Here is a 15994-nt window from a genome sequence, read left to right on the forward strand (position 1 = left end):
CTGTCACTGGCGCTGTGCGCAGAGGAATGAAGAGACAATTACTATGATATACATCAATTTCAAGACAGTACATAGAGAAATCATTACTGATCATAGTTAAACAGCTACACATCGAGTGCTAAGCACCGATGATGCCTAGTGTACAGTGAAACGTGCCATAGTAGGTGGGGTTATGACGCAATGCAGCGCCCAGTGACGGCGAAATGCATGAGCAGGGGGTGATGCTCTATAAGCAGGCTTGTGGGTGTGCTGTGAGATGCAGCCAGGCTCGCCGTGCTGCTAGGATAACGCAGGGACGGTCGGGCAGTGCCTATGAGGATTACAGACTGTTTCTTATTCTCAGGATAAATTCCGCTGAGATTATTACAAGCGCGTGGGGTTATGCTCTTAAATCTCTAATCTTTCAATTGCTTTGTGTGCAGAGAGAGGGGCGACTGATTAACTCCACAACGCAGAGCGCTCTCTCTGCTTCTGATTAACGTTACTGGAGGCTGCGGCTCCCCAGGCAGAGGAAGGGTTAAATGGAATAAATCAGAGCACAGGGATTACAGGAAATCCCCAATTCAAGAGGTTTTGTGACTCCTAAGGGTTTAGCATGCAGAATAGGGGAGAGCGCCCCCCACTGGGTCTACAAGAGTCGCACAGAGGAGAAAGAGAGGAGTATACGGAATATGGATATAAATACTATCCTACAGGAGACGCCCATGTATAACACATGCATCCTGGCCAAGGTGATTGGTGCACCCCGGATTATATTCAGGATTTTGGCTGGCACCACTGGCATTACCCCAGGGCATAAGGGGTTAATCCTGTGCCACACAATACCCCCATTAACCAGATGAGTTCATGCTGCAGCCTTGGCTCGGCCTCCGTGTGCATCTTATCGGATTATCGTGCACATGCCCTCTGGGCTCCGGGATTAGAACGTAGAGACGCGGATGGCTGCTTGGGGAAATTCATTGGAAAATAGCTGCCCGGCTGGGTGCAGTACATCCTAACGGTATGGAAGACATCCTGGAACATGTAGGTCTTCAAGTGCATGGATGCATAGTTGTGGTGCAATAATTTGCAAGCAATTCTCCCGTCACTGCTCTCCTAGAGCCTCAGCCTGCCATACACAGATACATCACCACTTCTGTACTGTATACTGGGATATGTGACATTATATAGTACCAGTTCTGTTCTGTATACTGGGATATGTGACACTTCACAGTGTCACTTCTGTACTGCATACTGGGATATGTGATACTACACAGTACCACTTTTGTACTGCATACTGGGATATGTGATACTACACAGTACCACTTCTGTATTGTATACTGGGATATGTGACACTACACAGTACCACTTGTGTCACATATCCCAGTATACAGTAACACAACACTTCTGTACTGTATACTGGGGAATGTGACATTACATAGGACCACTTCTGTACTGTATACTGGGGAATGTGACATTACATAGGACCACTTCTGTACTGTATACTGGGATATGTGAAACTACACAGTACCACTTCTGTACTGTATACTGGGACATGGCACTACACAATACCACTTCTGTACTGTGTACTGGGACATGTGACACTACACAGTACCACTTCTGTACTGTATACTGGGGCATGTGACATTACATAGGACCACTTCTGTACTGTGTACTGGGATATGTGAAACTACACAGTACCACAGTACTGTATACTGGGACGTGGCACTACACAATACCACTTCTGTACTGTATACTGGGACATGTGAGACTACACAGTACCACTTCTGTACTGTATACTGGGATATGTGAGACTACACAGTACCACTTCTGTACTGTGTACTGGGACATGTGGCACTACACAGTACCATTTCTGTACTGTATACTGGGGCATGTGACATTACATAGGACCACTTCTGTACTGTGTACTGGGATATGCGAAACTACACAATACCACTTCTGTACTGTATACTGGGACATGTGAGACTACACAGTACCACTTCTGTACTGTGTACTTGGACATGTGACACTACACAGTAACACTTCTGTACTGTATACTGGGGCGTGGCACTACACAATACTACTTCAGTACTGTATACTGGAATATGTGAGGCTACACAGTACCATTTTTGTACTGTGTACTGGGGCATGGGACACTACATAGTGCCTCTTCTGTACGGTATACTGGGATATGTGAGACTACACAGTACCACTTCTGTACTGTATACTGGGATATGTGACACTACACCGCACCACTTCTGTACGGTATACTGGGACATGTGACACTACACCACACCACTTCTGTACTGTATACTGGGATATGTGACACTACATAGTACCACTTACAGTATGTACTGTACTGGAATATGTAAAACTACACAATACCACTTCTGTACTGTATACTGGGGCATGTGACATTACATAGTACCACTTCTGTACTGTATACTGGGGCATGTGGCATTAAACAGGACCACTTCTGTACTGTATACTGGGATATGTGAGGCTACACAGTACCATTTCTGTACTGTATACTGGGGCATGTGGCATTAAACAGGACCACTTCTGTACTGTATACTGGGATATGTGACACTAGACAATACCACTTCTGTACTGTATACTGGGATATGGGACACTACATACAGTAGTGCCTCTTCTGTACGGTATACTGGGATATGTGAGACTACACAGTACCACTTCTGTACTGTATACTGGGATATGTGACACTACACCGCACCACTTCTGTACGGTATACTGGGACATGTGACACTACACCACACCACTTCTGTACGGTATACTGGGATATGTGACACTACATAGTACCACTTATGTACTGTACTGGAATATGTGAAACTATACAATACCACTTCTGTACTGTATACTGGGGCATGTGACATTACATAGTACCACTTCTGTATTGTATACTGGGATATGTGACACTACACAGTACCACTTCTGTACGGTATACTGGGGCATGTGACACTACACCACACCACACCACTTCTGTACGGTATACTGGGATATGTGACACTACACCGCACCACTTCTGTACGGTATACTGGGACATGTGACACTACACAGTAGCACTTCTGTACTGTATACTGCTACACACCATAGCCATCCCTGCTATACACCATAGCCTACCACAAATCAGCAGCAATTACACTTACGCCGCCCCGTACACACGGTGCGATTTTGACTAACTGAACATTTTTCAGCCACATTCAATGTCGATTTGATCCCAATTCGCGCTCCCGTTTAGTGGAAACAGCATAGAAAAATAGACTGTGCAGGCAAGACTATATAGTCCAAATCAAATGGTTTTTGATTGCCGTGCGATTCGATTCCGATCTAATCAGGATCACATCACAAAGCAAAGGAGATTAAATCATGGAGGTGACTATTCATGCTCCCTCGCCGAGGCTCTTCCCTCTGTGGTCGGGGGGTTGGTCTCCAGCAACTATAGTAGTGGGGGATTTCTATGGCTTTGGCATGGGTATTACATATCTGTAAGGATACACTCGTACAGCCAGGCAGTATACATAATACACAACTCCCATACTGTATGTATCCTCTCTATACATGTACAGTAACATACACAGGTCAGTATGGGAAAGTGACCTCAGAGCCGTTCACTTAACAGGACAGCTGATGTACCCCTAATAATGAAGGCCATCACATCCTCACATGCCACGGAGGGACCTCAACATCAATGGCTATAGAAGGGGCAAGGACGTACTGCAGACACAATAATAACGCAGATCCCATACTGTTACACTGAATAATATATACACATATATAAACATACAATATGGAAGTGGCTATATAAACAGAAGTTCCGGATGGGACAGTGATCAGATTTAATCTTTAGTCTCTAGGTATTTACGAGCACCCACCTCTTTCACACGTTCTTCCCCAGTGCCCAGTGCCAGTGCAGTCGCACACAAACCGGTTCCAGCCATCTCTGCAGGCAGCGTTGTTCTTACAGGGGTAACTATCGCACTGTTTGCCGCTCATCCGCGAACAGGAGGACTTCACACCTGCCGCATTCTGCGCCTCTGCCAGCTGCCGAATATTCTTACTGCGCCCGTCAATGAACAGGTCACGTATGCACCCCACGTAGCCATAATTCAACATGGCGGTCCACAGCTCAGTGGGCAGTATGAGTCCGGCGCGGTTTTCTGGAAGGCCCCCTAAATACATGTCCCCTTCTAAGTCCAGGATCTCACTTTCTCCGCTGGCGATGAACGGACTGCGTTTGCTGTTTACAGAGATGGTTCCTGTGAGAAAGGAAACAGAAAGATAATGAATACAAAAATCATCCAACCACTGTAACAAGAACTATAGGGCCGGGTACAGGGCTGGGCCAAAGCAAAAGAGAGCACGCAACTTTGGCCCGTTGGTAAACACCTGCAGCGCTGGGGCAGCTATAAAAGGCGAGGACAGATTTGGGTTACCAGTGTATCGGCTTACACCGCCAGAGTCAGACATGGGGGAGAATCGGTATTGGCGCACATTACATGCACTGATATCACATCTATCCCTCAGATCCAAATGCAGTGTAAGAATAACACTGTCCAGCGTGCGTGTGTGGGCTACATGCAAAAGCAGCCAGTATTTACCCTGCATGCAAAATAATAAACATATTTGCTACCCATGCATTGCAACATGGGTTGTCTAGATGCAAAATTACTGGCTACTTTTTTAATATACTCCCTCCTCAGAACCACGCACATGGGCCCTTATACAGATCTGATCGCAGTGCAAATTTGTTCTCAAAATGGGCAAAACCATGTGCACTGCAGGTGGGGCAGATGTAACATGTGCAGAGAGAGTTACATTTGGGTGGGGTGTGTCGAAACTGAAATCTATATTGCAGTGTAAAAATAATGCAGCCAGTATTTACCCTGCACAGAAACAAAATAACTGACACAAATATAACTCTCTTTATACATGTTACATCTGCCCCAACTACAGTGCACATGGTTTGGCCCACTTTTGAAAACAAATTTATACTGCGATCAGATCTGAATAAGGGCCGTAATACAAAGGTGCTCTATGATGTAAGAACTACAGCACACGGACAGTACCTGGGAGAGACGTGGAGGGCACACTGATTGTATAACAGAGCAGTGTTTGTGCGGAGCTGCAAGTAATACTTAGCCTCTTGCCCAAACATTTCGGACATCCCCCTTCCGATTGGTGCAATTAGTGTTAATGAGTTAATTGCAGCCAGCGCTTTTATTGTTACTGGTGGGGAGAAACCGCTGCGGGTTACAGGGCCTCAGTCCATTATCTCTCAGAACAATGTGCACTATAGACCTCCGATAATATGACGGTCACCAGACCCCACCCAGACCGATGGAAATGAACCCTGAGCCTTGAACTCTGCTTTGATCATTTATCTCCCTCTGCCCCAGGTCCATAACTCCAGCCATATATTATATGAAATCAGGGGTGTATGTGGTCAATTCAGGGCTGAAATGATACAATGAGCGCTGCTAGATTGAAAACTCTTCCCAGCGGAGGGTGTTTGCACCAGGCGCCTCTGATATTTGCTGCAGTTGGGGAGATGGTTTATGGGGTACCCATACAAAACCCTCAAGGAGGGGGATACTGCTCGGGGGCATCTATCGTTGTATAATGCAGTATAAGTGTAACCTCTTTGGGGTATTTACAGACCCGTGTTGTGCAGGGATAATTCAATCAATCTTAATGACTGAGAGGCAGCGATCTCCGCACATCTGAAATGTCAAGAGCGTTTTCATTATAAAGGTTAATACAACAGGGACGGTGTATGAATCCGGAGAGCTCATCTCTCCGCTGCTTGATCAAACTAAGAGGGGCAGCTAGGCCGCTCTCCACGTGGACTCCGTACAGCGTACAAACCCGTGCCTGGCTCCTGCACCAGACAGGTACATATTGATCTGACTTCTCAAGTTGCTGTCTTTAGATATGCTAGTACTGCACAAATATAACACAATGATACACACACGACACCCTGCGAGCACTGACCCTCCACAATGTTAACTCTCTTCGTGTAATGGTGGTGGGGTCAGATAATGGGGGCAAGAAGAGGACCTGCTGGGTGGTCTGAAAGCTGTGACAGGTATGTGGTCACTGAGTTCAATTTGCATGAAACCAGTCACTGACAATGCTGGAACAGGTTAGATTGTCAGCTCTGTGGGCAGGAACTATACATTGGACTGGGCATATTATGGAGTTGTTACTAACTGCAAAATAATTTTCTACTTTTAAGATCTACTAGCTGAAGTGCCCGTTTTATACAGGGAAAAGGTTTGCTGGGTGGCTTCAAATAACGGTCACAGTTTGCAAATCACACAGAATGTCACATGTTCCAGGTCACATGGCAGGTGCACAGGGAGAGTTCACCAAATTTTCCAGAGCACAATGGTGATGCATTGTAAATGGCAGGTGGACGTTTTGCCACATAAATCTGAAACAAAGCAACCTATTACAGCACCAATATAATTCTGCAAATCTACGGACAAAGGGCTTAATTCTGACCATTAGAAAATCTCCAAAAATCATGGCGATGACATAATGGGGCAGTGGACCACAGAGGAGGTAGGCCAGAGGGTTTCCTGGGAGCAGTCCCGAAAATGCAGTCATGTCCAGGCGAGCGATTCAATGTGTAGCAAATTGCTTGCACTATAGCAATGTGCCCACATAATTGCCCTGGCCCTGTACTAGGCGGCCCCCCCGAAGACAACCACTGCCAGTTGCTCATTCAACGACATCATAGAAATATGTTACTCATAAAAAGTGTGTCCATTAATGGAAAAAAAAATAACTACCTGTAGCATAATATATAATTTTATGGGTACCTGGAATCCAACATAGCGAAACATGTACCTGATCTGCCGTCGCGCTGGATATCTACGTGGCACCACTCCCCGTCGTTTGCCTTTTTGCTGGTGGCTTTCACCTTGATGGTCCCTGAGCCCATGTCCAGTAGCAGGTAGAGATTGCCATCCAACAACTCCACTGCAAAGAAGTCTACCTTTGTGTTCTTCTGGCTCCTAATGTCCTTTCTATCCTGTGGCTTCCCGTGGGTAAAGAGGATGAGGCCATTGGGCTCCGTGGTTCGGAAATCAAAGGAAATGGAGCCCATCCTCTTGGTGTTCCATTTGGGGAGACTGATGTAGGCCTCTGGACTCTCAAAGCTGATGGGGTCCAGAGTGGCCACATTCTCACATTTGAAGACCACATCACCGTAGATCTTCATTTTGGTGTCTCCAATCCTCGCTAAGCGAGAAAGCTCCAGACGGATGTCATTGTTCTTATATACAACCTGCCATGCAAAGAAATACGTTGGAATTTTGGACTTCTTAGAAGTTAAACATTATACAATATCATATGGTATCTACAGGGAACTGAAAGTGTGGCTGTGATTAAGTCCAGGCCATTGGGGAAATGCTTCATACCATTAGTGGCAGTGGTGGGTTCTCAGAAGACACCTGGACCGGTGCACAGATGATACCATCTTAGCCAGCAGATGGTATAGAGGTGACACTAATAGAGAACTTTCCTTATAATTACAGGATATAACATTTAACTAATGTAAATGACAAATAGTTGGCCATAAAACATGGTTACAATGTAATTTTCAAACAATTAAAGACAGATATAATATAATAACATAATACAGCCAAAAGAAGAATAGCAGAGAGAGAAATAAATATATTTTGATAGAAAGTAGAAAGGACACAGGGATGAAATAGAGAAACAGGAAGTCAAGTCGGCCATTTTGTAGGGAGCTCTCCAGGATACTAGAACAGCCTCCCATATTTCCTTATTGATGCAAACGATCTGTGGGCTCGGTGATGCAATCATGATAAATCACATCAATTTGACCGCTCCTCCCCCTTTGACAATGCCGCTCATCGTGGCACAGTAAAGTTGGGATTGTTGCCACGGCGAAACGCACCGGTCACAGCCTCCACCTGGACACCCTCACAGAGAGCGACATTAATCTCATGACTTCTCGGAGCTCCTGTACTTGAGTGCAAGGTGCCTTCTACCACCTAAATTTCCATTATAACAACAGGTATGGTTTGCAAAATGGCTGCCTGCCAGGAAGAAGACGACAGATGCAAGATGGAGGGAGCTCATCATCGAAAACGCTTTCAAGCTCTGTGTAGAGTATTACCATAACCTTATAACTTGTATTTCTTGAATTTACTGAAAAGGAGGATCGGGACAAAACCGCTAAATATAATCCCATATATAACAACCCATTTTTTATGGTTGTATACATTTCTAGAACTAATTATATTGCGCGCATTGCTAAAAATATTTGGAAAAAAAAATAACCAGTTCTCCTTTAAAAAACACAGCGGCGGAGCAGACGGGGGTTAAACACGGGAGGAATACGAGACAGAAGAAAAAAAACACATAAAAATACCCATTATTCTAAACCCTGCAGGTGTCAGCAATCCAAAAACATGTATTGCAATTAGCAGAATTAAAACAGATTTAAATAGCTGCTGAAGGCAGATGTGGCTGGTGCTGCGGGCGGGTGTAATATAAAGTTATAGCACATGCAGCTATTAATCATATGCTCACAGGCGAAATGTGCCCCGACACAGTCTAACAGCCACGTACACCGTGGTCACCGCAGTGACCCAATAACCCAGAACCAGGGACTTGAGCCCAATTCTGCAGCAGATCAGTACGGGAGTGTGGATGCCAGTGACACTTGTCGGGTGAAGGCGGAAAGGAACAAACGTTTTCTAGCACATTGCACATGTGTGATATAAGCGCAGTGATGTAATCATTCATCCTCCCGACCACCATAAAGTCTCTGTTATTTCACTGTGGGCTAATACCTACAACCAGAATGATGGCGTGTCGCCCTGGACTGGTGCTGCACCAAGAAGTCCTCTATGTCCTAGACTATCCAGATGTATCAACACAACATCCGTATATTAACAATGACTAAGACTATACACACAGACCGATGTGACACACTGGCTTACTTCTGTTATTGTAGCAATAGCCTGCGCTGACCCCATGGTTGCGTTGGGTAGCTGTGAGCGCTGAGGGTCTGCCAGGCTATTGCTACAGCCCTGCTGGGACCTGCAGATACTTCTCTGCGGTCCCAGCACACATGCCCCAATTGAAAATGTCCCACCCAAAATGGCCACCACCTCAGAAAAGACAATTATTAAGGATGCAAGAGGAGGAGGTGGCCATTTTTGGAGTGACATTTTTAATGGCTTCAGAAGTGACAGACCCAGTGGTGTTGGCTACCAGAGGAGAGGAGGAGGGAGGGCCAGAAGGATCACCTGACAATGAGCAGTATGAAAATTTTCCGGCAGGAGGGGGACCATAATTATAGTTATACCACTGGATACTTCATCCCAGTACCCCCAATGACCGAGACTATCCTGATACACTGGACTCAAACCCTTAGAAATTTTGGGGACCTCCCTGATGATGAGGTTACCTGGACACGGTGGGTAAGCCCATAATCTTGGCCAAGATCGATTTTATTAAATAATGTTTGAATAGTGCACCTCCGTTATTTCTCTTTGTGTGTGGCACTAGAAGTCTCTACTATCTTACCCAACAAAACGTGGGACTGGCCACGGTAATCGAGAAGGTCACTTACCTCTTTCAAACAGCCCATAAAGTTGTTGCTGACAGGGGACCCTGGTAGGTCGGCCGTGCTGGGGCTCCCCCCTACATAGAAGAAATCATCAGATCCCAACATGGTGTAATCCTCTTGCGTATAACCAGTTGTGGTCAGGATCCCATCCACCGATATGGTCACCTTATGGGGAAAAAGCAACATAACGTAATTCCCGACAGTGCTTTACACAGAGGGGGGCTCGAGATTCTCCTCTGGACTTGGTGGTCATAGTAAAAGCAATTCTTCTATCACCATGTAGCCTGGTTCTAGATGACCATTCACATCGTCCTCCCAAGCTGGAGAGACCGAACAGCAATTCCAGGACCCTCCGGGACAGCCCTATCAATCCACATAACAATGTAGCATTTCATGTTCACCTTGAGAACATCATCCCCTGAAGAGGAACATGCTGCTTCAGTGATCCCTCAGATACCAATACTTACCGCACATAACATAGTTAGAGCTACAGGAGCTCCCCAGCTCTTATGAGCACCATCAACATCAAAGGATATTTAATATTATTCCTGATCGTACGTGACAGAATACAGCATGTGCACCCCCCAGGGGTCTCTCCAGAATATGAAATGCTGTGTCACACGTATGTATGTGGCCAGCTGAACACGTGACCATTGCTTTCAAATTTTACGGTCAATGTTTTGACAAAAAAAAAAAAGTGATGCCACATGTAGCAGCCAGGAAAGATCGTTAAGGTTTACCAATAAGACCCAAAAGGTACCAGAGTTCCTCAATAGCTTAACTGTCCTGAAAAGTGACCACATCCTCCTATATTAATTTGGTGACATGTGCATGTATTTCTTGGAGGACAGTGTATTCCTTCTTGACAATGTTCTTGGACAACAGATGTGATAGTGATCAGGAGATGTACAGGATAAGGAGACATGTAATCTTAGGACGGGATCCCACTATTATGGAGACAACCTATCCTAATGAAGAAGGGTGGGTAAGCAATGTGGCACGAACCCTCAGATTTACCAACGTGTAGAACAGAAGAGCCTAATCCTGAAAGGTCTATGAGTGTATCTGCTGACCTAGGATGATTGTGTATTCTTCATAGTCTATATCCCAACAACAAAAGATTAGAACATCAAGGAGGCTTCACGTGTTCAGGTGCTCACATCAACCATCCCCACTACTGGGTCCAAAAAGTTTAAACCCTTCACTGGCGGAGGGGAAATGGTTGAAAGTTTTATTGACATGTTCATAGGTCTCACAGACATCCACAGCAAGCCTTTATTAGACCACCTCAGTCATATTCACAGCCCACCACCAACAATATGTCCCGCCACACCCAAAAAAAGCTATGAAGATATAGAAAACTACATCTATCTTTATTGCTGAACCCAACTGAGTCCACCAGCAATAAAGGGATAGTAAGGATGGGAAATCAAGGTGCACACACAGAGCATGGGAAAGTCTCCTCATTCCAACCCAAACCAGAGATAAAGAAGAGCTGCCCAAACACACATCACTGGAAGATCTCACCCCAAGTATTACCCCTGCCACATCTCCTAAGCCATCCAACCAGGTGATGACACGTGATGGGGATGAGTTATCAGGTTAGTCTGTTAGAGGGGAAGGGATGAGATGATGGGGGAGGCTGGAGTGCTGATTGGCTGAGGATTTAGGCATATGGTTTGAAGCAGAGTAATGAGAGTAAATATGGTTTAAGTGTTACATTCTATTCCTCCATCCTCCTGTTCCGTCTGGCCCTTAATACGGAAAAAAGTTGTACCTTGGGCCATAACTCAGATACCTCCAAAGATCAGAACCTTGACCATATCAGGGAATCAGTCTCCATCATGACTATAGAACAAGCTATTCATCTTTATTTACTAAGAAAGTAATTGGTTGTATTTTATACTGTATGCCAAACAACTGGCGCTAAAAATTTAGATCCAAATGGCCAATAATAAACTTACTCTAGGACTTTTCTCTACGACAGTGACAGTCCGCCTGGAGGGAGCTCACCAATCAGTAGACTGCTGTTGTTTCTGTCTCCTACGTTCTCTATTGCTTCTCAGAGACCTCCTAACATTGAATTCATGTTTGATTCCCCGCTCATAATAATAATTGAAACACCTTGGTGTCTAGTCTAGTGGAAAGTGGTGGGCATCCGGATGATACATCGATAGTGTCTAGATAGACAATAGGTCAACATCAAAAGGTCAACATTAGTAAAAGTTTAACATGGACAAGGTGGACATTGTCAAAACCTCGACATGCACAAGGCTGACCGTGACAAAAGGTCAACGTGCCTATGGTCAACACAGGAGTTTTTCTTGATTTTTAAAATGTTTTGGACTTTTTCCTACTTTAGCATCCACGTGAATGATAACAGTAAGCATGACGAGGGTACGAGCTACACTAAGGGGGTATTCAATCTCCTGCAGCCATCTCCCGATGGGGGAGATGGCTACGGGGCCCTATTTATAGGGTATCTCGGCAGAACAAGCCTGACTTCACAAGCAGTCGGGCTCTTTCTGCCAAGAATGGCCGGGAAGTGACGAGCTCCCAGCTGCAGATCGCCTCTTCCCGGCTGCAGCTCGTGGCCACGCCCCCTTCTCATCCCACTGCAGACGGGACATTGAATCCCGCCTGCTTGTTCTCAGTCGAGCAGACCAGGAACGGGACACTGTCACAGCTGTCGGGCCAGCTCGACAGCCGTAGCCCATGATTGAATACCCCCCCTAAGTGGGGGGCTGTGTGCTCAGGTGTCAACATTGACACCAAAAACCCGGAAAAACTTATGTCGACTTTTTCCATGTAGACCTTGTGCATGTTGATCTATTAGTGTAGACCTAATGACTGTCTATCTGTCCAGCTGTTTTTCAACTACGTATCCTAGCATCCCCTACAACAGTTTTAGCATGGCCAGTGTACTTCAACAACAGCTAGAGGGCCAAAGGTTCCCCATCCCTGACCTAGACACTGAAGACCAGGTCTGGCCAACCTGTGGCTGTCTAATCATCCCAGCTTGCACTGCCACTGTTATTTTTCCAGTAGACATACTGTCTAAAACTGGTACAGCATGCTGGGATATGTAGTTTTCCAACAGCTGGAGAATAACAGTTTGGCCAGGCCTGCTGTAGACCTTTTAATCTAGAACCATAGTGAGAGGGGTTAAGTCAGGGCCAGAGGTTCAAAAATAAAGAGTGTGAGCGGGCAATGGAGGACAACCCCAAGGGAAAAAAAATTTGTGCACCAGCATTCCAGCCTTCCAGAGAACATGTAGACACAACGGCATGCAGAGTGGGAAAAGAAAGCTCTTGGGTGGGGGAAATCACCCCAGACCACCACTCGTTTTTACAGGAGTTCGAGACCTATCCTAGGCCTCAGAACCGCCAGACATGGCCACAAATAAATAGATGGGGACTGAAAAAACAAATGTCATGAAGTGGCGGACACAGATAGCTGTGCCGGAGTGACTGAACATGAAATGCCAGGGGAAGGGGGGCATATACATAATATATATCAGTCGTGTATCTATACCCACGTATAGCACAGACAGAATATTTATTTATTCCATGGCGGACGGGGGGAGGGGGATCAGAGGAAACACTGAATATGCCAAGAAAAAGATAGAAAGGAAAAAACCACACCGCAAATCCAGCAAATTAATTAAGACAAATAAGAATGATATCTACCAGACAATGTAGTTTGTTTACCATAGCGTGTCCAATGCCTGAGTGCTTTGCGGAAAAGTGGGGAAAAAAGCAAATTGAATAACTGTGAACAGGAGGGTTGTCAAATCCAAAACGGAAAATAAATTCAAAATAAAAGAGAACAGATAAAGGTGATCAGTTAGAGGGTGTTAGTACACTCTGGAAAGGAGCCGGTTAGTAGCAATGAAACATTACATGAATGATTTGGGGTTATAGTTTCAAAAAATAAACTCCATTCTCTGCCCCCCACACCGCTCTCGCTCCCCCTCTCACACACAGAGTCGTTCCTCCTGACACACCCATGTGCTCCCTTACGTGGCATACTTACGTCCCCCTGGCCTGTGAGCGGTGCTTTGCCAATTTGAGTCACCGCAACACAGAGATTCTCCGTCATCAGCGCAGGATAAGAAAAACACAGCGTCAATTCCCCCCACCCCACCTCGATACGGGCGTGATGTTATAAACCCACAAATAGTTATATCGTCTACAATCGTCTCTTAAATAACCTTACGGATGTTTTTGTAGCAGGTATGTTGTGGACAGCGCTGCATAAGTATCAGGATGAGCGTGTCTGCGGATACATGTTTGTATGCTGGCCACAGGGACTAGTCACTCAGGAGCCCCTGTGTTAGGGCTGGCAGAGCGATGCTCCCTTATCTGGTCGGAACAAGCGATTGGACAATCAGATGGAGCCGCCTAGTTCCAGACTTATTCCCGGAGCGGATGTCTGCTCCCCGTGATGCTGAGCTCGCTGCGGATTATCTGGATTCCTGCCGCCTGTGTCTGTGTTGTCGTATAAACATGTATTTTATCTGATAGAGAAGTGAATGCGAGTCTAGTCTGCTGTATTCAATAAGCTGTGTGCAAATAATGTATAAAAATATAAAGCATCAACCATTGTGTTAAACACAACCTATGTAGGTTTTACACAATTACCGGCATGGCGGAGTCGGTTGTTATCTCAACGGTGGAAACGCCACTTTGTGTCGCAGCTCTAGAACTCGTGAAACCAACACAGCGCATTTATTTTTATATATATGAGCCATTTGTAATCCTGCAACACTAGACTCCCCCCCCCTCCTCCTCCTAAGATTGTCACACCCACCTGAAGGAGGCGCCAAAGGCGTAACGCTCTTACCTGGCGCAGGTTCCGAGTCACCTTCACGTCATGCCATTCGTTGTCATTGAACTTGTCGTTGGCTGGCTCCACTATGGCCTCAAAGGCCCCGGAGCCCAGATTGATGACCAGGGAGACCGCACCGCCCTTCAGCGCCAGGTTGACATAGTCTGCGGATTTGCCGGTGTGGAGGATGAGCCCATTTCTCTGCCGGGTTTTGAAGGACAAGGTGATTTCATCGCTGCTGCTCTGGATTGGGTTCTGGGACAGGTCGTAGCACAAATATTCGGAGCCGCGGAACGTGGCCACATTTTCCTCTCTTGCTGCAGGGGAAGGAAGAGAGATGCTTTGTAAGAGGACAATAATGATGAGTTGGCGCCATCATGGAAGTAATACACCACCTGAGGACTGTGTCCATCACTTTCCGGGCTGCAGTACAGCAATGATCGCTAGCATATAATGGCTTGCTATCGGCAACAGCAGCACAACAAATCATTTCTGGAAGCCTTAGTAACTCTAATCCCCCATGCGGAGCCTTTATGCCAAGGTCAGCGCAGGCAGGGTTAACAACAGACATTTTATTTCCAGCAGAGATGTAACATGTTATATGGAAGCATGTGATCTGTGTACTCTATATACCAGTAACTAGGTTATTATAGGGTGACCTGAGAACCCCAATACTGCTGCTGCTATCTTCTGCCTGAAGCCCCATTTCTCAGTGACAAATGTCCTGTATTTTGATTGGATGGCACCAGGCACAGGGCCTGATTCATGGCGCCAGTAACTCTACTCTTGCGGGCAGCCTGCATAGCCGTTGGGCAACCCCTGAAGATTCCTATGGTTCCGCCGGGCATCTATACTGGGCGCCAGCTTCCCTCTAAATGATTAGCAAGTCTGTAACCTAGAAAGACGCACCTGCATAGGCACATGTGTACCAACCCGAATCAGACCCACAGCTCATTGTATTGGGTATGGGTCATTGGGTTGAACACTGAAGGTAGACATGGCTTTAGTCGACACATCAAATAGGTCAACATGGCTAAGGTCGACAGGGTTGGAACGTCAACACAAGCATTAGGTCGACAATAACTAGGTCAACAGTCAAAAGGTCAAGGTGGGTTTTTTCACTTTTTTGGTCCTAATGTTGACATAGTTGAAATGGACACCGTCAAAGTGTACCGCTGCACTTGCTATGCTTTGGGCATGGTGCCTAGTGGATCATAGGGCATGAAATACCACCTGTCGGCACATGTCGGATCACAAAAAAAGGAGAAAAGCCCATGTCGACCAAGACATTGTCAACCTAATGCTTATGTCGACCGTAGCCGTGTCAACCTATTTCATGTGTCGAGCTAAGCCATGTCAAACCTTCAGTGGTTGAGCCAATGCATGTCGAACTCATATGTGTCGACCTTACAGTTGTATCCACTACTAACTCCAAAGGACATACCTGCGACTTACAAGTTACAAGCAGATCGGGGAAGATGTATCAAACATTACAGAGGGATAAATAGAGTATACCGTTAAAAGCTGGTTGGTTGCTACTGGAAACATCTCCAC

General features: G+C 45.9%; 1 protein-coding gene across 16 annotated transcripts in view; it reads right to left on the reverse strand.

The window, feature by feature from the left end:
- Window positions 1–14769, reverse strand: part of NRXN3 (neurexin 3) — a 289777-nt gene extending 275008 nt beyond the window's left edge. For 8 of the 16 annotated variants that reach the window (XM_083166934.1, XM_083166933.1, XM_083166932.1 and 5 more), the window contains exons 1-4: window positions 14456–14769; window positions 9614–9775; window positions 6853–7291; window positions 3873–4256 (exon numbers count right to left, since the gene is read on the reverse strand). In XM_083166934.1, the coding sequence (XP_083023060.1) occupies window positions 3873–4256; window positions 6853–7291; window positions 9614–9715 (925 nt within the window). In that variant the 5' untranslated portion in view covers window positions 9716–9775; window positions 14456–14769. The remainder of the gene's footprint in view (window positions 1–3872; window positions 4257–6852; window positions 7292–9613; window positions 9776–14455) is intronic. The other 8 variants (XM_083166926.1, XM_083166938.1, XM_083166927.1 and 5 more) reach the window with 1 other exon arrangement.
- Between the last annotated feature and the right edge of the window lie 1225 nt (window positions 14770–15994).

Source organism: Crinia signifera, chromosome 12 (assembly GCF_055691185.1).
Source record: "Crinia signifera chromosome 12, ASM5569118v1, whole genome shotgun sequence".
NCBI lineage: Eukaryota > Metazoa > Chordata > Amphibia > Anura > Myobatrachidae > Crinia > Crinia signifera.